This window comes from Dendrobates tinctorius, unplaced genomic scaffold (genome assembly GCF_039654945.1).
Source record: "Dendrobates tinctorius isolate UK_male_01 unplaced genomic scaffold, ASM3965494v1 ptg000030l, whole genome shotgun sequence".
Lineage (NCBI taxonomy): Eukaryota > Metazoa > Chordata > Amphibia > Anura > Dendrobatidae > Dendrobates > Dendrobates tinctorius.
Genome location: NW_027361698.1, coordinates 11,092,362 through 11,115,052, shown reverse-complemented (window position 1 = coordinate 11,115,052; position 22,691 = coordinate 11,092,362). Strand labels below are relative to the sequence as shown.

General features: G+C 46.2%; 1 protein-coding gene across 1 annotated transcript in view; it reads left to right on the top strand.

Annotated features, from left to right (window-relative positions):
- Window positions 1–22,691, top strand: part of MYOZ2 (myozenin 2) — a 196,466-nt gene that overhangs the window by 11,389 nt on the left and 162,386 nt on the right. The window contains exon 2 of the mRNA XM_073571854.1: window positions 7,311–7,410. Coding sequence (XP_073427955.1) covers window positions 7,335–7,410 — 76 coding nt within the window. The 5' untranslated portion in view covers window positions 7,311–7,334. The remainder of the gene's footprint in view (window positions 1–7,310; window positions 7,411–22,691) is intronic.

The window sequence follows — 22,691 nt, the reverse complement described above, 5'->3', positions numbered from 1 at the left end:
GCCGCCACAGTGTACAGCTCCTGCACCTCCTCCTCCTCTTCAGGCTCCATGTCCGAAAGGAGCACATCAGTCACAAGCTTGAAGCACTGCAGCACTGCAAAAGCAAGGTGGCAACAGGCTGTGCTGAAGCTAATTTGCTTAGGTGACAAACCACACAATGCTGAAGAGTTGTTGACAGCTCTGAAAGAGCAGGCAGATATGTGGCTGACACTGCTGAATCTCCAGCCAGGCAAGGTTGTGTGTCACAATGACAGGAACCTGGTGGCGGCTCTGAGGCGAGGCGAACTGACACACATACCATGCCTGGCACATGTGCTTAACCTCATTGTTCAACGTTTTCTAAAAAGCTATCCGGAGCTGCCGGATCTGCTGGTTAAAGTACGCCGCCTGTGTTTACATTTTAGAAAGTCAGCTACAGCTTCAGCCAACCTTGCCGTGCTTCAGCAGCGATTACAGATTCCGTCTCACTGACTGGTGTGTAATGTCCCCACACGTTGGAACTCTACACTCCATATGTTGGAAAGGATTTGTGAGCAGAAGCAGGCAGTTGTTGAATGCCAGCATCAACAAAGCCGTCGAGTTTCAGGTTTGACACCACACATAAAACCTCAGGAGTGGACATGGATGTCAGTCATATGTAGCATCCTCCAATAACTTTGAGGACTCCACCAAGATGGTGAGCAGTGATGATGCCATAATTAGCATCACTATCCCACTCATCTGCATTCTGAAAAGCTCTCTGCTCACAATGAAACAGGATGCATTGCAGTTGGAGCACGAGGACATGGATCAAGGAACCATACAGGGTGATTACAAACAGACCAGCCTCATGTCATCCCAACGTGGATTGGTTGACAATGAGGAAGAGGAGGAGGAAGAACAGGAGCTACTTTCATGCGCTATAGACGGGACTACAACCACATCTGTCATACCATCTGTTCAGCGTGGATGGCCTGAGGACAGAGAAGAAGAGGAAGAGGAGGAGGACACCTTGGTCAGTTGTCCTGTTGGTGAAGACACGGAAGGCTTGCCTGTTACCAGTCTGGCACGCATGGCTGACTTTATGTTGCGCTGCCTTTCCCGTGACCCTCGTATAGTCAAAATATTTGGTAACAGTCATTACTGGCTAGTGAAACTTTTAGACCCACACTAAAAAGATAACTTTGTATCTCTTGTTCCAGAGGCAGACAGGTGTACCAAAATGGTGCAGTACCATAGGGCCACCATTGCAAAGTTATTAAAAAAATTCCCTTCTCAAAACGCAGGCGGCAGAGATAACATTTTGTTGGCCAACCAAGCAGGACAGGCGACACAGACACAAGTCCACTCCAGCAGAGGCAGGGGAACACTGGCAAAGTTCTGGGACAGTTTTCTAAGACCCTCCCATCACCTGTGCACTGAGGCGCGGGGTAATCTCACAAGGAATGCAATCTTTTCTAAGATGCTGAGGGAGTACCTTGCTGACCGTACCAACGTCCTCCGTGATTACTCTGTGCCTTTTAATTATTAGGTATCCAAGCTGGACACGTGGCATGGGCTGGCTCTCTACGCATTGGAGGTCCTGGCCTGCCCTGCCGCTAGCGTTTTGTCCGTGCGGGTTTTTAGTGCTGTTAGTGGCATTATCACAGATAAGCGCATTCGCCTTTCTATGGAAAATGCAGACAGGCTGACTCTTATAAAAATGAACAAGGGATGCATTGGGCCTGACTTCGCGACACCACCAAATGATGACAGCGAAGCATAAACTCCAATGTAGTGTTTTTTTGTGAGGTGTATTCACATGCACCTCTTCACAACCAAACATGGATATACGCTTCATGTTTTTTGCTATTTGGTGTCCTCCTCCTCCTTCTCCTCATTCTCACCATCCACCACCACTCCAGGGTGAACGTATTCAATCATGCTCCGGCCACTCTATGTTTTTGCAAGGGTGTTATGATGGCCGTCACCAAAATTTGAAAAATATTTACACCCCCAAGGGGAAATGTTTGCCAGCCCATACAATAAGTGTATCGGCATTCCAAGTCTAGGAGGCCTGGTCCTAGAAATTGGGCCTATTTTTTAATCAGGCCTTCCTCCAAGTCTCATCATCCACCGCCACTAGATCAAAAGGGTTTAAGTGTCCCGTGCAGCTACAGCCAGTGATGAATTTGTAACAAGGGTGGGTGTTTAGGCTGTGCCTCAAATACTTGTTCTGCCAAAGGTTGAGGTGTACCCCACAGGGGAAATGTTTGCCAGCCCATACACTAAGCGTTTGGGCATTCCAAGTGTAGAAGACCCGCTCCTTTAAATTGGGCATAATTTTAAATCAGGCCTTCCTCCACGTCTCATCATCCGCCGCCACTAGATCAACCAGCGTTAATGTGTTCCATGCTGCTACAGCCAGAGTCGAATTGCGAACAAGTGTGGGTGGTTTTGCTGGGCGTAAAATACTTGCTATGGAAAAGGTTGAGGTGTACCCCACAGAGGAAAATGTTTGACAGCCAACACACTTAGTGTATGGGCATTCCAAGTCTAGGAGATACGCTCCTTTTTAATGTGACATTTTTTGTTAATAGGCCCTCCTACATGTTTCATCCAAGGGATTGGGGTTATTGGGGTGCATATGACTTGGTAGCAGGGCAGGCCTTGCAGTCTATGCATAAGAAAACAGAATGGGAGTATAAAATGAATAATTTGAAGTGGATTTTCCTGTGCCCTTCCAATATGTGGTTTCAAAGGCATATTGGGGTGCAGATAACTTGGCACCAGGGCAGGCCTTGCAGACAGACAATGCATAAGAAAATAGTTTGGGATTCCGAAATGAACAATGTAAGGTGGATTTCCCGGTGGACATCCAGTACGTGGCTTGAAAATCTTATTAGGGTGCATATAACTTTGGGGCAGGCCAGGCCTTGCATTCAATGCAACATTTTTTCAGGAAGCCCTCCTGTACCTTTCATGAAAGGGGTATTGTGGTGCGTAATAATTCTTGTAGCCCATCCACTCACTGCATAGGCAATAACAATTTAGGAGTCCCACTGATTAATAATGGCCCTTTAAGAAGATTAATGCCGCCTGATGCCCCTGTAAATATAGGCTCTGTGACTTTAAGAGTCCCTCCTTTATAAATGAAACACGATGTGTCTGCTTATGTATCACACACCACATGGCCAGCTAGGGTTGTTAAATGTTACAATGACATTTCCCAGTGAATGCATTTGTATTGGTTGAAAGCAGTGTTAAAGTTGAAAAACGCTTCAAAAAGAGTCTGAGCATAGCCCAAGTGAGGGAGGTACATTTTAGTCTGGGGTTAATTATTTTGATTTATTTGCATGTCATTAACCTGGAAAGGATGTACCTTAACATGTTTCCCAGCAAAATCCATTTTGGTTTCGTTTTGGTATGTTTTTTGATTTTTGGTGCACCAGTAAAAATGGCATGAAACTCGGGAAAAAATTGTTTAAAGTTGTGAATTAGGAGTCAGGAATGCTTCCAGGGGTGATCCCCATGATGTCCCCGTGTCATTTGAGCAGTGTTTCCATCATTTTCAGATGTTTTTAGACCTTTAAAGGACCCCTGGGGGGATCACAGCAAAAATGCTCGGGTCTCCCATAGACTTACATTGGGCTCGTTGTTCTGTCCGAGTACCCGAGTATTCCAGAACATTTTAGCCCATCACTAGCTGTAAGCCATAATCATCAACATTAACAGAAATAAACAATTGAAATGGATCACTCTGTTTGTAATGACTCTATCTAATATATGAGTTTCTCTTTTTGTATAGAAGAATTGAAATAAATTAACTTTTTGAAGATATTCTAATTTTATGAGATTCACCTGTAGCTCAGCAGTGAGACCACCACAGCAGTGATCCTGGTCAATTATCCAACGCCTTTGGCTGAGAAACAATCCTATATCATAAGGCTTCCTCCACTGAACTCAGAGGCGTATCTAGGCTTTCTGGTACCCGGGGCAAGAATTTGGTTTGGCGCCCCCCCCCACCCAAGTACATATGCGACTTGCACACTTAGCCATGTACCCACGAGCTGCTCCTCCTAATGCTCTCGATGTTCAGTAAAAAACTGAGAGAAGCAGGAAGAGAAGCTCGTTGTCACAGGATCATACCTATGAAAATCGCATATGGGTGAAGTGTCCATGTGATGACTACGGCAACCTGCAGAGCTGAATCCTGACACTGCAGCTTCTGAATTCTCACAACGAATGCACTGCACACTTTTAGGATTCTCCCTTGCTGATGTACCGTCATGTCAGCACAAGTATGTGATTTATATACTTCTGGCCACATTCCGACTAGACGTGCCCGGCCCCGCTCTGTTCATTTTCATTGAGTGAGGCCACACATGTCTAGTCAGCATGTGACCGCATGTATGTAAATTACCAGCATGAGAGAATCCTGACAGTGTGCAGTGAGCACTGTGAGAATTCAGAAGTATGCAGTCACATAGAATGTCTGCAGACTCAGCACAGACCTGGAGAACCCCTTTAATGTTTCTAACAAATAAAAACATGAGAATAAGTCAGTATCACAAATAACATTTACATCCAAGTACCTTATAGATGACGTCGTCTCTGCAGTCAGTCACCTTTTCTTCTAGACCCCATGATGAGTTTTCTCATCCACATCTCGTCTCTGTAGACTTCCATCTTCTCCGATCTTCTGCAGAAAATCTCCACACGATGCCCTTAAAGATAGAAGTGTCATTATAATGCCCCTAAATAAAAATATCTGCAATATACTGTCTCCTCACACTATTCCCCTCTAGCATCCCACCTGTTCACCATACTGTCTCCTCATATATTTACCCCCTCACTCTCTATACTGTCTGCTCACACATACCCCTGACTCCCCATACTGTGTCCATCCACATACATTAACCCATTCGCTCCCCATACTGTCTGCACCAATCCCCCATACTGTTTCCTCATACATACTCTTTATTTTGTGTCCTCAAATCTCCCCACACATTAAATCCCCCCATCCCCAATCCCCCACACACATTAAGTACCCCCATCCCCATTCCAAATCCCCCCCACACATTAAATAACCCCCCATCCCCACTCCAAATCCCCCCACACATTAACCCAATCCCCACTCATTAACCCCCATCAGCACTCCAAATCCCCCCACCCCCACTCCAAATACCCCCACACATTAACCCCAACCCCACTCATTAACTCCCCCATACATTAACCCCCATCCCCATTCATTAACCCCCGCGCACATTAACCCATTCCCCACTCATTAACCCCATCACCACTCCAAATCCCCCCCACACATTAAATAACCATCTGCACTCCAAATACCCCCACACACATTAACCCCCATCCCCACTCATTGATGCCCCCACACATTAATCCACATCCCCATTCATTAACCCCCCCACTCATTAACCCCCATCACATTAAATAACCCCCATCTCCACTCCAAATCCCCCCACACATTAACCCCATGGCATCCCCACTCATTAACCCCCACACACATTAACCCCCATCCCCACTCATTAACCCCCATCCCCACTCTAAATACCCCCACACATTAACCGCCATCCCCTCTACAAATCCCCCCCATCTCCACTCATTAACTCCCCCTCATCTCCCATCTTCGGTGGTTCTTCAGCTCCACAGAGGAGCACACTTACCACCAGCGTTTGCTTTGGGCGCCGGGGAGTGACGTCAGCAGCGTGATCCCATGACCTGATCACGCTGCTGACGTCGCTCTGGCCCGGCGGTCAGAGCTTCAATTGTACAGGCGTCTGTATAGGCGGGGGGCAGCAGAACGCAGCCGCCAGGGAGGACACTGCGGACCGCTGCATTAGGCGGCCCGACTGCGCCCCCCTGCTGGCTGCGCCCGGGGCAACTGCCCCGGCTGCCCCCCCCTAGATACGCCACTGACTGAACTTGACAGTTCCCTAAATTTGTCAATCCATTAGCCCCTTTATCCCTTGTTTCTTCCAGACCTTTTTGCAGAATCTAGTCTAATGACCTTTTCTCATCTCTCCAAATCACCAATCTTTTACTGTTGCACTTTTTTGCAAACTCAAGCCGGCCGACGCTTCTTATGATGATATTTCAGTTGAGGCTTGTTCATCTTTTTTCGGGCATGCATGTCTGTAATTTCACTATTACAAAGCAAACCTCCACTGCCATGTTTGTTGCGCCAGAGGTCCACCTATTGGATTTTAAATGGATGGGTGAACTTAATTTTGTATTCATATGATGCAGTTTGGCAATTTTCTTGGCCAAGAGACCGCTATCGATGAGCTGGATGATGCTGTTTCTCTTTTCTTGGGAAATCTTCTTCATGGCTGCTCCTCGATTTGAACCAGTGGCTTTTCACTTGGGAGTCAACCAAAAAAGACCCTGAGCTATTAGTGAATGTGAGAACAGGTTGTAATTTGTAGTATATAGGAAGAAAAAGATTTTTTACACCACCAGGAACAAAACAGTAACAATGCAGTGACATGACAAGAATCTGCATCACTAATCATATGCTAAATAATTGAAAGTCAAATTTTTATTTGAGATATCCAAGACGATTGTCTATAAAATAATGGTGGTCTGATGTTCGAAGCAGTAGTACCTCTACTAACCCATATGTAGACTGCTCTATAGTAAAAATATCCTTTAACAGGTATTCATGCAATACAGACATAATATCTTTTTTTTTAATATAAATTGGAGTATCGGTTTATTAATGCACCTCTCCAGTATTTTTTTTTTAATTTCAGCTCTGGAGTGGTGCCACTAATGCAAGATCCCTGTGCCGAATATTATATTCAGCAACCACCATTTTCCCTTCTTCTCGGCGCTGCTCTGGCCCTGTGTCTTCATCTTGTGACCGCATCTTCTGACTGACCGGAAGTTAGAGGTAATGGTTACAAGCTCTCAATGCAAGTCTATTAGGGCCAGAACGATGCTCATAGACGGGCATTGAAAAGTGACCCCTGACTCACTTCAGCAAACACTGAAGCGATCAAGAAGGTCACAAACTGCGGGAGACCGGTGGGAGCGGTGCCAATACCAGATGAAGATGGTGGCTGGTGAGTATAATATTAGGCGCCGGGAACTTCGATAAGTAGCACCACTCCAGAGCTGAAATAAATAAAAAAACACTGGAGTGGTGCTTTAGTTTCTATAATTAATGCTTATAAAAACATTACAATTTGCTGGAAAAGGTTTTCAGGATCGACGACTGTTTCAGTACCTGTAACAAGTACCTTGGAGTTCAGCACACCTATAATTCACATGATATGTTGCGTGTACTTTTTGTTGTTTGTTCTTGTTTATATTTTTCATTTCTTTTTCAGCTTGCAGTAACCAGTGTGACGACAATGTTATCACACACGACCCTAGAAAAAGAAAGGCGTGCACAATCCTCAGCCATAATGAGGGAGATTCAGGGAGCCGGTAAATCATTTTAATTTTATTTAAATCAGTTTTTCAAGAATATACAGTAATGAATATCTTACCTTTGAATCAACGTCCACAAATAATCTGTAAGAATATCGTGCTTCCTCGGTAGCTGAGCCTTTTGTAGTCTGAGTTCTATTTTCAGATGAACAACTGCTGTAATGGAATGAATCTGAGTAGCAGCTGACAGTCTACTTGGAGTGACTTTCATCTTTGTCTTTGGAGTTAACATTACAAACAGCTTCACAGAAGGCATCTGTGGGGTAAATGAACAAACATATTAGAGGAATCAAGTCAAAAGTAATATTGAAAAAAAAAGATTCCACATATAGAGTGCACAATATCTGGTATAATGTTATTTTATATCCATCTGACCAATAAAACTCTGCAGATTGCTACTGTGAAGGTGAAAGACAATGGTTACTGCCATGGGTACACTGAGTGGTCCAGTTACTAAAGGAAACCATATGTTTCTATTTGTCCCAACACATACCCACAGCCGGGCCAATGGTGAATCTGCACATGAAGCAATCCTTAAAGAGAATCTATCATCAGGTTTTCGCCACCTAATTTGAAAGCAGCATGATGTTTGGGCATAGACCCTCTTTCCAGTGATATGTCACTTACTAGGCTGCTTGGCGCAGTTTTGATAAAAAAACAAAACACTATCTTATCAGCAGGAGATTTTTACTAGAGGACCAGAAAACCTGCTACTATGTAATCCTCCATGTTCATGAGCTCTGCATAACCCTGCCCTCACCACTGATTGGCAGCTTTCTGCCTATGCGCAATGTACACAGAAAGCTGCCAATCAGTGGTGTTGTGTGGTGTGGGCGGGGTCATATAGAGCTCAGCAACCAGAGATTTGCTGGTAGGTCTGCAGCAGATAAGACGTTTTTTCAAAATTGCAGCAAGTAACCCAGTAAGTGATTCATTGCTGGTATCAGGGTATTTGCCACTACATAATGATGCTCTCAGATGGGGTATTAAAAATAGATTTCCTGTAATACAGTTGTCCTCTTTATGCTTATTTTACTAAATGCCTTAGGGACATCATTTTTTGTCACTTACTGATATATATTACAGGTTCACCTCTTTCATGTGTTATTGCAGCCTTCTTTACAGACTGCTCACTACTCCGATCTATGAAATGGCAGGTGATTGAGGAGTATGTGACCTGACCTGCCTTTTAGCCCCCTGCAAGTGAAAAACAGGTTTTCCATGTGTAGTATTTTTCAGTTAGAGCATGCTGAATTACGGGTCTGGTCACATGCACTACCTGGGCCTTACATTTTACGAAAAGGAGACCTGTGCAGCCTGTGAGAAAGACTTCACTAAGGGTGGTTTCACATTAGCGTTTCAGGGCGCAGCGACGGTCTGCGCACGGCCGCCGCTAAGCCCCGCCCCCTGCCACACCTCCTCCGGTAGCTTCGCCTACGTGCGCATGACGCTGCATGCGTCCTGCGTCCCCTATCTTTATCACTGGGGACGCAGGCCGTGCTGTTGTGCGTTCATTCTCTGGTTCACCAGTTGTGAGTTCTCAGGAGGCTCAGATTGAATTTAAGACAGCCGACGCCCTATTCAGTTGCTGGTGATTCTTTCTGGCTTGTCAGCTCTTGGTTTTCAGCTCTGTTCCAGACATTTAAAGCTAAGTTTTTCTGCTAATGTTCACACTTGATTTTGTTGGTGTATTCAGCTTTTTGTGTGGTCAGCCAGCCCCGGCTGGGGGCTGTGCTGAATTTCCACTCTTATTTATCAGTATTTTGCCAATTTGCTTTTAGTCCCCTACTAGTTTGGCCTCTTTTTGCTCTGTCTCAGAATATTTCAGAGTGCTGATATAGTGGGAGAAGTCTAGTGACTTCAGGGTTAATTTTGCTATCAAAAGTGTTGGACATTATTTTGTAGGGTTTTTTGCAGGTTGCAGACAGTGCCTTTCCTTTCCTTTCCTTTCTAGTTAGTTTGGGCCCCATCGTTTGCTAAGCCTATTTTCTTGCCTGTGTTTGTGCTTTCATCTTGTTTCACCGTCAATACATGTGTGGTGGCTATCTATTCCTTTGAGGTCTGCTCTGGTGCAGTTAGTTTTCCCCTTTTCATGCTTCAGGCTTATTTAGTCCTCCAGCTGTGACGAAGCATCTAGGAACATCGTAGGTACACTCCACGGCTGCTGCTAGTTGTCTGGTAGGATCAGGGATCTGCAATCTGCATAGTTACCAACCTCTCTGGTTTTCTGTGACTTAGCTTGTTTTGCTTTTTTCTCCTCGGTGACCCATTCATAACAGAATCACCAGCCACTGAATAGGGAGTCGGCTGTCTTAAATTTAATCTGAGCCTCCTGAGGTCCAATCGTCATCCTCATCATCAGGTGGCAGATCTCCACCGATCAAATCAGCCTCACTACCTCCTGTTACCACCAGAGGGAGTCTGGAAGGAGAACTCACAACTGGTGATCCAGAGAATGAATTCACAACAGTTTTACGGCAACCTGATGTCTCACTTCCATTTCAGGTGGAGGTAGATGCTTCTGAGATTGGTGCAGGAGCTGTTTTGTCCCAAAAAGACCCTGAGACTTCTAAGATGAATCCCTGTGCCTTCTTTTCTCGAAAGTTCTCTCCATCTGAACGCAACTATGACGTGGGGAATCGGGAATTGTTGGCCATGAAGTGGGCATTTGAGAAGTGGAGACATTGGTTGGAGGGAGCTAGACATCAAGTTGTGGTCCTCACCGATCACAAGAATTTGATTTATCTGGAGTCGGCCAAACGCTTGAATCCTAGACAGGCTAAATGGGCCTTGTTTTTCACGCGTTTTAATTTTGTGGTCTCTTTTCTTCCGGGCACTAAGAATGTTAAGGCAGACGCCCTTTCTTGGATTTTCTTTGCCGATTCTCTTAGTGTGACCGAGCCTACTACCATCCTAGGTGAAGGGGTAGTTCTTTCTGCCATTTCGCCCGATTTGAGATGTGCCCTGGAGGAATTTCAGGAGGATAAACCTGAGCATTGCCCAATGGGAAAATTGTATGTTCCTGACCAGTGGAGAAAGAGAGTGATGTCTGAAATTCATTGCTCCGCATTGGCTGGTCATCCAGGTATTTTTGGTACCAGAGATTTGGTGAGTCGTTCCTTTTGGTGGCCTGCCCTATCTCGTGACGTCAGGAATTTTGAACAGTCCTGTGGGACTTGTTCTCGGTCTAAACCCTGTTCTCGTTCTAGTGGGTTGCTGATGCCCTTGCCGGTGCCCAAGAGGCCATGGACCCATATTTCAATGGATTTTATTTCTGATCTTCCTGTCTCTCAGAGAATGACTGTTATCTGGGTGATTTGTGATAGATTTTCGAAGATGGTCCATCTTGTACCACTCCCAAAGTTGCCATCTTCCGCTGAGTTGGTGCCCTTGTTTTTACAACAGATGGTTCGGTTACATGGGATTCCTGAGAACATTGTGTCTGACAGAGGAGTCCAGTTTGTTTCCAGATTCTGGAAAGCCTTTTGGTCCAATCTGGGAATTCAGGTATCCTTCTCCTCCGGGTTTCATCCTCAGACCAATGGACAGACTAAGAGAACAAACCAGACCTTGGAGTCTTATTTGAGATGTTTTATATCTGCTGATCAGGATGATTGGGTCTCATTTTTACCCTTGGCCGAATTCGCACTGAACAATAGAGCTAGTTCTGCCACTTTGATGTCACCCTTTTTCTGTAATTTTGGGTTTCATCCTCGATTCTCTTCAGGGCAAGTGGAATCTTCGTCCTGCCCAGGTGTGGACACTGTGGTTAAGAGAATGCAGCAGATATGGGACCAAGTGGTGGATAAGTTGTCACTCTCTCAGGAAAAGGCCCAGCGATTTTCCAACCGGCATAGGACCATTGGTCCCCGGTTTAAAGTGGGTGATATGGTTTGGTTGTCGTCTAAGAATATTGCTATGAAGGTTGCATCTCCTAAATTTAAGCCAAGATTTATTGGTCCTTATAAGATTTTGGAAATTCTTAATCCTGTTTCGTTTCGATTGGCTCTTCCAGTTCCGTTCAAGATCCATAACGTATTTCACAAATCTCTGTTGATGTTGCGATGTTACTAGCGCAAAAGGGGAAAGACAGACGTACCCGAGAGTGGACCCTCTGGGTCACGGCTCCAGAGCCCCCGAGGGCGAGTGCCCAGGTGAAGACCAGATGAAGAACACTGATACAGGGAGCGTTAGGGCCAGGCCCCCAGGAGGTAGAACCGCGACAGCCGGAACCAAAGGGGCGACAGGGGTAGTATACCGGAGAGGCAGCACAGGAGTACCGGATGGGAGACCTAACGATACACAGGACTGGAGAGCCAGGAGGGAAGACCAGGACTGGAAACTGCAAATGAAAGAGGTATAATGAAGTACACAGATTTAGAGGGAAGACACACGGCAGGTGGGTGAGGAGAAGGGGAGCAGGCGGCACAGATAGAGTAGCGAGGCAGGAAGACCCAGGAAGCTCGGGGAGCAAAGTGTAGCGGCGGAGAACAGAGGACAGGGCGGAGAGCACAGGGGTAGTACGGGCAGCGCAGACAGAGGAGAAGAGAAGGGGCCTGAGAACACAGTGAACGCCGCACAAGACAGGCGTCACCGCATGCAATAACCAGGCGTCTTACCTGAGGAGACGCTGAACATAAATAGCGGTGGGCGCCGCCATCTTGTGGGTGGGGCCAGTGCGTCAGACTACCCAGGAGGCTGCGCGCTGAGTGCCAGACACCGAGGGAGCTGGAGACCAGGCGCGGGAGCGCGCCGGGAAGCAGGAGCGCGCCGGCCAGAGCGCGCAGGGGAGAAGGCAGAGCCGGAAGTCGTGACAGTTGAAGAGGTTTGTTGAGCCAGTGGTTCCTATGGCAGCACCTCCTGACCCTGTGTTGGTTGAAGGCAATGTGGAATATGAGGTAGAGAAAATATTGGATTCTCGTTTGGTTAGACGGAGACTCCAGTCCTTGGTCAAATGGAAGGGTTATGGTCAGGAGGATAATTCTTGGGTTTCTGCCTCCGATATTCATGCCAATAGATTGGTTCGTACTTTTCACCGGGCCCATCCTGATCAGCCTGGTGGCGTGGATGAGGGTTCAGTGACCCCTCCTCAAGGGGGGGTACTGTTGTGAGTTCATTCTCTGGTTCACCAGTTGTGAGTTCTCATTCAAAACTCCCTCTGGTGGTAACAGGAGGTAGTGAGACTGATTTGATCGGTGGAGATCTGCCACCTGAGAATGAGGATGACGATTGGACCTCAGGAGGCTCAGATAGGATTTAAGACAGCCAACGCCATATTCAGTTGCTGGTGATTCCTTCTGGCTTGTCAGCTCTTGGTTTTCAGCTCTGTTCCAGTCATCTAAAGCTAAGTTTTTCTGCTAATGTTCACACTTGATTTTGTTGATCTATTCAGTTTTTTGTGTGGTCAGCCAGCCCCGGCTGGGGGCTGTGCTGAATTTCCTCTCTTATTTATCAGTATTTTGCCAATTTGCTTTTTGTCCCTTACTAGTTTGGCCTCTTTTTGCTCTGTCTCAGAATATTTCAGAGTGCTGATATAGTGGGAGAAGTCTAGTGACTTCAGGGTTAATTTTGCTATCAGAAGTGTTGGACATTATTTTTGTAGGGTTTTTTGCAGGTTGCAGACAGTGCCTTTCCTTTCCTTTCTAGTTAGTTTGGGCCCCATCGTTTGCTCAGCCTATTTTCCTGCCTGTGTTTGTGCTTTCATCTTGTTTCACCGTCAATACATGTGTGGGGGCTATCTATTCCTTTGGGGTCTGCTCTGGGGCAGTTAGTTTTCCCCTTTTCATGCTTCAGGCTTATTTAGTCCTCCGGCTGTGACGAAGCGTCTAGGAACATCGTAGGTACACTCCACGGCTGCTGCTAGTTGTGTGGTAGGATCAGGGATCTGCAATCTGCATAGTTACCAACCTCTCTGGTTTTCTGTGACTTAGCTTGTTTTGCTTTTTTCTCCTTGGTGACCCATTCATAACACCGTGCGCAGTATGCGTTTGGCGACGCATGCGTCCTTTTGACAGTGCGCCGACCAGCGCTAAACGCAACCTGTTGCAATTTGGTTGCGCTCGGCGCACCGTCAAAAGGACGCATGCGCCGCCAAACACATACTGCACACGGCCTACGCCCCCAGTGATAAAGATAGGGGACGCAGGACACATGCAGCGTCATGCGCCCGTAGGCGGAGCTACTGGAGGAGGCGCTGCAGGGGGCAGGGCTCAGCGGCGGCCGTGCGCAGGCCGTCGCTGCGCCCTGAAATGCTAATGTGAAACCTCCCTAACAACTGCAGAAGGAGAAACTAATACTATTAGCAAGTGCCACAAAATCATGTCTCCAACACATTTGTTAAAATAAAGTGACTGACCACCTCTTTTAAAGTCTGTGTCAGTATACTCCTTTTTCCAATGAATTACAAAATTAAAGTAGGAAAATAAATACAAAAATGTGGAGGTGTAGCTGTAGTCAGTGCACATCAGACAATTTAGTACTGTCATCCTCCAAGTTACAATATTAATGGGAAGACCATCATATGCTGAAATATTATAAGAATAGCTGACACAGATAAAGGAAATCTTTATATATAACAATTAAAAAAGGTTGATCTAAGCTTTATATGTAGAAGTTTTTCCAGAGTCCTGTAGAGTACATACAGCATAAAATAAAATTAAAAATGAACTTATAAATCAATAGTACGGGTGATTATAAGAAATTTGGTACTATATCTTATCAGAGAAATCATCTTCTTTCCCCACTTATCAGACACTTCTTCCCACTCCCCTGTTAAAAAGCAGATTAAGGGTACCGTTACACTTAGCGATGCACCAGCGATCCCGACAGCGATATGGATCGCTGGTGCATCGCTAAGTGGTCGCTAGTGAGCTGTCACACAGGCAGATCTCACCAGCGACATAGCAGTGGTCGGGGGTTGCTACTTACCTGTCAGACGCTGCGATTCTGACGACCTCCCGCCTGCGTCCACGTGTCGCTCGTCGGCGCCACAGGAAGCGCCCAATGAGAAATGGTCCAGGACGTTCTTGCCCGATCAGCGATAGTCAGCGTATCACATGTAGCGATATCGCTAGCAATATCGCTGCTACGTCACAAAAACCAGTGACGTTACAGCGATATTGCTAGCGATATCGCTATGTGTAACGGGCCCTTAAGTCCATCTTGCTTAGAGGAGATGGACTGAAGGTGTCATTTGACACAGACCATTATCCTCAATGGAGAGGAGAGGTTGGAGAAGGAATGAAAAGCAGAGAGGGGAACAGACAAAGGGAGCTCTGCAACAAGTGTTTTACCTCACATCAGAGGATGATTCAGATCAAGACAGCTGAGCTCTGCTGTATAATCTCCTTCATGTTGCTGCAGCTTCTGTTTGTGAGCTAAAAAGTGACAAAAAGTGGGCTTTCCCCCTGTGTGATGTGCTGTCTATGGGAGAAATCACTGCAGCTCATCTTCTCCCAGCTCCCAGTGGATAATAATTTACAGATATAAGAAGCAGAGGGGAAAACTCGTGAGAATGCGGGATACAAGTCACATAATGGTCAGAAATGGTTTTATTCATCATGTACACACAGAACACCGTATTTCCTTGAAAGCACAATTACTCGGAACATGTTAATAGGAATTAGACCCACAATCTACAACCACATGTTATCCAGGGTAGTAACAGATTCCCAATTATTCATGAGCTGTTACTCCCTGGCATGCTGCCTTACCCAGCCTAGATATAGCCATTTTAGAAAAGTCACACTGATCAGCCCTTTCCCACCATTTGTTTGTTTGACTTCCTGTATTCTGTTTTTTTTTTTCTCAAGCCACCCAAAGAAGCATTAGGGATATGTGCAGAGGAAGCCTAGACTAGTATGTCTCACTCCACTGCCCATGAGTCTATTGTGGATTATGATGATGTGCCTGGCCGTTTAAAACAAACAAGTGTGGAAAGTCTAACTTTTCCAGAGAACAAATCCAGCCAGCATGCAGGTTTAGGAATAGAGTCTTATTTATGCATGATGCTGCTGAAGGGGGGACCAGGGCCGGTTTTGCTGTGTGCCAGAACTGAATTCTGGTTGCCCTGAAACCCCTCTTCTAAACAGGTGTCTGTCATGAGTGTGTGGTTCGGTGTAGTTGGTTCTTTACTCACTGATCCTTCAAGAGTACCTTGTACCTCCCTGTCAATGGGATTGGGTCTGACTGTAGCTTCAAACAAGACAGGAGACATTAAATCCGGGTTAACAGGTTCAGCTTTACTGTGCAATTCAGTTACTCATGGCTGCAGCACATGGAATAAGACATAGTCTTATTTTAGTTTTAGGCATGTTTCCTGACCTGTCAGTCTTCATCTCCTTCCTGTCCAACTTGTCCCTAGCCCAACTATCCTTAGCCGGCCCTAGGGACTCTCCTCCTGGCATAACCGCCTCCTTGAGGAACAACATCCTTTCCTTTCCCTGCAACCCGGCTGACATCTACCTCACAGAGGGAACAGGGTTAAGACTCTAATACCCCTTCCGGGCCACAAGCCAAGATTGTCCCAGTGTCAAGACAGAACTTATGTGTCCTCATGCTGTTGTGAAACCTGGACTGACGGCACCCGTTCAGCTTTGCTGCATCTGCCTCTACTTGGTCCTTCTAACTATGTCTTGTCCAGCTTGACTGAGTTCTTGGACTCTAACTATCTCTCTAACCCAGAAAATCTTTTTCTATAAAACCAGGTGTCCCTGTGGGCTAATCCCAACTCTATTAACTATCTAATGCCTAATGTATTGCAAGCTATATTCCTGTACTTAGTGTGGTCCCCCTAGTGGACAGACCTCCCGCATTCCCAGGGATGGCCTTAGGCATAGACTTTAGGAGAACCGAACACACAACACCGGCCATAGGGATAAAGCATAACATTCACTTTTCTACAAACATAACACATCAAACGTAATAACCCTTCTGTTGCCATGGCATCTTAATCTCCCTCCATCCCCTACACTGTGCCTGCTAGAAAAATAAAGAACTTTATATGGAGCCTGATCCTGACCCTCAGTAAGCAGTAGGAACCAGATGGAAAGAGCTGTATAGTCACACAACACAGGGATTGTTTGTTGTTTGTAATCATGGAGGTATCAAAACTTTAGAAAGGAAATTGCAGTTTAATGTTTTCGCGAAAGTCACTGTACATTCATAGCAGATGTGGGCACTACTTGTATGGAGTGGGCTCATGAGTGCCGGATGTGTTACACAACACTCACCCAACAGTAACTGCTTCAGTCAGAGCTAGTTCCGATGACAATATATTAACCTCTTAAAGCTGCTGTTAAGCGTAACAGCGATATCCAAATGGAAACAACTATGGAAGCCATCTATTCTGTCGGCAATTACTTCCCTTGCGACATGATCGCAGAGTGCCGATGGGTTGCCTTGGGAGCAGGTTGCCTACTGAAGGTCTTCTTGTCTGCCATGTTAGTACACCCATGAAACACACCAATTATGCAATAGACTACAATACTACTATATGTCAGAGTATTATATTGACAATCAAGTGCTTGGAGTGTCATAGAGAAAAATTAAAAATCCATATAGACATCTCCAGATAGGGAACATATCACCCTCACATTAAACATATTGGATTAATTATAAGTGGATAAATTAGAAATTAATTTTACCTGGAGAAGTGAGAAACACATATAAATGGGGAAGTGAAAGAGACTTGACACTTCAGCCTCCATTGAAGCAGGAACCCTCTTCAATGACAAGGTAATTACAGTAGAGATTTGCTCTGAAAACCACTCACTAAGACTAAGTTTCATTTACTCAGAGGTGGAGAAGTACAGCTTCCTCTGTTCCAAAGGGTTTGTCTGAGACACTTTGGAGCAAGTGGTCAGTGATGAATATTGGGGTTTGCATCAATCCAATATTTATGGGAGATATATTTTTGGCTTTGTAGTGAAGGGACGAACATAATGCATTCATTCAAATCCCCATAAGGTCACTGAAATACCTCCAATTTAATATTGTCTGATGGATGATGGAATCTATGCCATGTTTCATCTCTATAGAAAGGTAAAATCGCGATCAGAAACATGGCGACAATGACCACTTGGGATCTCCAGAGGTGAAGATATCCTGAAAGTTAGGGATCTTATAAAATTCTAACAGACCTAGCACATCCCACAACGAGCCCCCATATGAGCTCACCAAGTGGTGGTATGAGGGCGTAACCGGGTAACCGTGAAGTAATAAAAATCAGAGTTTGGGTTTTTCTTTTCATTTCTGGAAGACTTAGTTCGTTGTTAGAGTGATCCATTTTCCTACTCAGACTGCTTCCCTCCATAAAGCTAAGAGCCATTCCTGTAGCATCAGGTTTAGTGCTTTTCTTTTGTTAGTCCTTTTTTCCATGTAATTGTATATATTGTATTGTTTTGCTCCCAGTTTGTAACATCTTTGTAGCTTTTTATAAACACCACCTACCTTTCTGGATTAAATATATAAAATGTAATAGCTCTGTTCCTCTTGCTCTGTAAATGGCACCACTGTAGCCATACGCTGCCTGTCACGGGTGTCCAATCGCTCTTTATAAATGATTGGTAGTGGCAGCTAGTAATTCATTTGATTATTGTGGAGTTGGCGGTTATTGGGTAACTCACAGTGGGTGTGTAGGGGGGACGAAGAGGCAACGGGTACCTGCGTGCCGGGTCCGGAATTTGAGAGGCTGCATCCACTGTTCCCGGGGGGGAGCTTTAGTGAGGCGGACCTTCCCCTGTTCCCGGGGAGAAGCCTGAGTGAGTCAGACCTTCCTCCTGACCAAGGGGGGCAGGGAGAGCCAGAAAAACACGCGCAGCAATGAAGGAATAAAAGGAAAAAGTGCGCGAAACAGGCGAGTGTGGCACCAGCGCAGAGCAGTGAGCAGCGCGCTCTGCTTCCCCCTCCAGAGAGTGTGTCGGGGCTGTGACAGACTGTACTGCAGCAGACCTGAAGGATGGGGACTGCTGTACTGAGTGAAGTAGTGTGCCCAGTAGCAATCTGGAGAGAAGGATCGCTGCAGAGCAAAGCCGTGCAGAGCCGTGTACACAGAGCAGAGCCGAGCCAGGTGTTGCAGCAGCCAAAGCAAGGAGTGCTTCGGCTGGGAGCACCAGCGCCATGCAGAACAGTGTCGCCCGCCACCAACAGTATGATATCAGCCATGTATGTTTGACTCTGAAATAGAAGAAAAATACTTTAAAAGCCTGTCTGGACCATGCCGCATGGAAGAATAGTTGAAAAGGTGGTTCCCAGCAGCGTCTCTGCCACTGCTGCCAATGACTCACAGGTCTCTCTATACAAGCATGCAGGGAGAAACCTGTCACTCAAGTGGAGCCTGTGGATAAGCTGTCAGGTTCCTTTTAACTTCTTCACCTGCAGATCCAATGTTGTTGTTCCAGCGGTCCTCAGATGTTTACCTCTGACTGACATGTGACCGCTGCAGTCAATCAGTCATGTGTTTTTCTACTGGTCTCATAGCTCCCACTAGCTTGTAAACCAAAACCAGGAGGATCACCGCAGCACAAGTGCTGGATCCACGGGAGAAAGAGGAGTATAATTTAGTTTCATGTTTACTTTTCTACCATTTGCAGCAGTATTTACAGCTTTTAGAGTGTGTTTCCACGGGGCGTATTCCTTCAGTATTTGCTGCGGATTGCACGCTGCGTACAGCTGCAGCATCCAATTCGCAGAGTCCAGAAGTATATTCCAGCCTTCTCTTCTTCCACACATTTTGGCTCTTGTGACACTCAGTTCTATATCTTAAAAACAATTGCAGATCGTTAATTACTGTTTGATTTATTTAATTGCTTGACACTGCAAATTTTTAGGACAAAAATAACATCACAAAAAAAGGCCATGCTTCTCAATACCTGATCGCAATAACAATAGCAACTAATACCTTCTGCATTTTTCATCTTTGCAGGATGCAGCTGGGCCCTATATAGTAGGGGGATGGGGAATGGCGGTATGCTGGACAGCCTGCCTGATATAGTTAATTGTTAGAAACGGCGGAACGCACTAAATAAAATAAATAATAAAGTGCGTTCGCCGCTCAGGGTCCACAGTGCAGAAGGTGATATCACTGCTGCTAAGTAGTGACAGACAAGCAATATGGCGGTATAACGCGCACGGGTTATAATAATAATCTTTATTTTTATATAGCGCTAACATATTCCACAGCGCTTTACAGTTTGCACACATTATCATCACTGTCCCCGATGGGGCTCACAATCTAAATTTCCTATCAGTATGTCTTTGGTTATAAGTCAGTCCTTGGCCCCCTTCTCTTCTCTCTCTACACAGCCCCAATTGGACAGACCATCAGCAGATTTGGCTTTCAGTACCATCTTTATGCTGATGACACACAACTATACACATTATCCCCTGACCTTACCCCCGCTGTACTACAGAACGCCACTGACTGTCTGTCTGCAGTCTCCAATATCATGTCCACTCTCTATCTGAAACTCAACCTCTCCAAAACTGAACTTCTTCTGCTCCCGCCATCTACTAACCTCCCTAAGGCTGGTTTCACATTAGCGCTTTTTAAGCGCACGCACGGCCGGGGGTAGCTCCGCCCCCGAGCCGGCTCTCTGCCCGGCGTGCCCGCCCCTTGCTTGTAGCGCCGCCTCCTAGCACACAGCGGTGCCTGCGATCGGCGCACCCTATCTTTAGCATAGGGTGCGCAGATCGTGCGCAGGCCATGCGCTAGTTGCGCTTTGACCTGCGCTGCGCACTTTTGACGGATTTTGGCGCGCACGCCGCTGTGTGCTAGGAGGCGGCGCTACAAGCAAGGGGCGGGCACGCCGGGCAGAGAGCCGGCTCGGGGGCGGAGCTACCCCCGGCCGTGCGTGCGCTTAAAAAACGCTAATGTGAAACCAGCCTAAATCTGACATTTCCCTCTCCGTGGGTGGCACCATAATAACACCCCGACAGCAGGTGCGCTGTCTGGGTGTTATGTTTAACTCCGATCTCTCCTTCACCTCCCATATACAATCTCTTGCCCGCTCGTGCCGCTTACACCTAAAGAACATCTCTAGAATCCGCCCTTTTCTCACCATGGAAACAACAAAAACCCTCACTGTCGCCCTGATCCACTCCCACCTGGACTACTGTAACGCTCTATTAATTGGCCTCCCCCTCACTCGACTATCCCCTCTCCAGTCCATCCTTAATGCAGCAGCCAGGGTTGTCCATCTGGCTAATCATTTCTCGGACGCGTCCGCTCTTCGCCAGTCGTTACACTGGCTGCCCATTCATTACAGGATACAATTCAAAGTACTTGTTCTCACCCACATAGCTCTCCACAGTGCGGCACCCCCTTACATCTCCTCCCTCATTTCTGTCTATCGGCCTAACCGACCACTGCGCTCTGCAAATGACTTTCGACTAACCTCTGCCCTAATCCGTACCTCCCACTCCCAACTCCAAGACTTCTCCCGTGCTGCGCCAATCCTCTGGAATGCTCTACCCCAAGATATTAGGACCATCCACAATTTGCATAGTTTTAGGCGCTCGCTCAAAACACATTTGTTCAGAGCGGCCTATCACATTCAGTAATCAAAGTCATTTTATGCTTGTGTGTGTGTAGCCCATTCACTATCTCCATCTATCCCCCACCCCCTGAAGATGGCTGGACCATCATTGTAAATACATCATTGTAAATACAAACCTGTGCTTTGTATCGCCCCCACCTCGTTGTAGATTGTAAGCTCCCACGAGCAGGGTCGTCTTATTTCGCTCTAATTATTGTATTGTTAATGTTATTACTTATGACTAGAGTTGAGCGACTTTGGTCGGATCGGGTTTCGTGAAACCCGAATGAAGCAAAATAAGTTTCAGATGAAACTCGTCCGACTAGAGCAAAAAAAAGTCGGAGTTTCGTCCGACTTTTATTTCCCATTGACTTGCGTTGGGGTCGGGTTTCGGACGAAACTCCGACTTTGTTTTGCTCTAGTCGGACGAGTTTCATCTGAAACTTATTTTGTTTCATTCGGGTTTCACAAAACCCGATCCGACCAAAGTCGCTCAACTCTACTTATGACTGTTGTGTTTAAAACTGTTCAGTTGTAAAGCACTGCGGAATATGTTGGCGCTATATAAATAAATAAGATAAGATTAAAGATTAAAAGTCACCCAGGTGCGCTAAGCAATCTCTGTTTGCTCACAGAGATGTCAGCAGAGGTAAACACAAAAGGCTGAGCCTGTTATTGTCACAGGTCTCAGGTAACTGCACACATGGTATCTGGTCACAGGAGCGGGACACAAAGCAGAGGAACTGCGTCCGTCTAGACCTACCGTGCATGCGGCGTTGCTACTGCAGACGCCAAAGATGGCTGCAACTGCAGCGTGGCATAGGACACTGCCGCTAGTCGACAAAGCAAGGAAGCAAGCGCATTGTCGGATGCTAGCACTGTGGATGATGTAGTAGTGGCTTGAGGCTTGCCACGCACTGGCGCTGACTCTAAGATAAGTCCCTGTACACATTCGTAATATCAGAGGGAGGGGATCTTAATGAGTCAGTCACCAGGATCATACATCCATCATCATTCACACAGTAGCAACTAGAGACTATACTAGCGCATGGCGGAACGGCCATGCGTGCTTTTTATAGCCGGGACCTTCCGGAAGGTTCCAGATCTCCACGATGGACGAATGAGATCTGGAGCAGGACCTGGGCACATGACTCCCGATCTCCAATGGGAGATCGTCTCGTGAGCATGCCCAGTAGGCAGATAGAGAGACTTAGTCTCTGGAGAGATTTGCTGCAGAGCAATCTCCTCTGCTGTAGATAAACAGTAGGAGACCGCAGAATGTGAGGCTCTGGATTCCTGCAGAGCAGATGCAGAAACCCGACGCCTAACAGTTAATATGTACATCACTAAGAGGCTGTAAGCCGGCATGGTGAACTACATGTATCAGTGTGACTGGCACCATATACAAGGCTTATCTGTGTGCATCCTTAATAATAAGTAACCCCCCCCCCACCCTACGGATGGTAGATGTGTGAGTAGGTGTTCATCAGTATGTTCCACCTCTGCTACCTCCACCTATCAGTATAAGGATCAAGTGCATAAATATTTTGACCAAGTACTGCTACATAATGCCTTTTAGCCGTGACATATATTGGATTTGATGTTTTTTTCAGTGAATTGCTTTTAATTTGAATGATAGATATATCTAAATCAGGTACGGCCATATCGTTGGGAGAACATGGAGAGAAGCAAAGAGGCCCAAGAGATAATGGGGGCCCTATTCAACCTCCAAAGCCACATCTG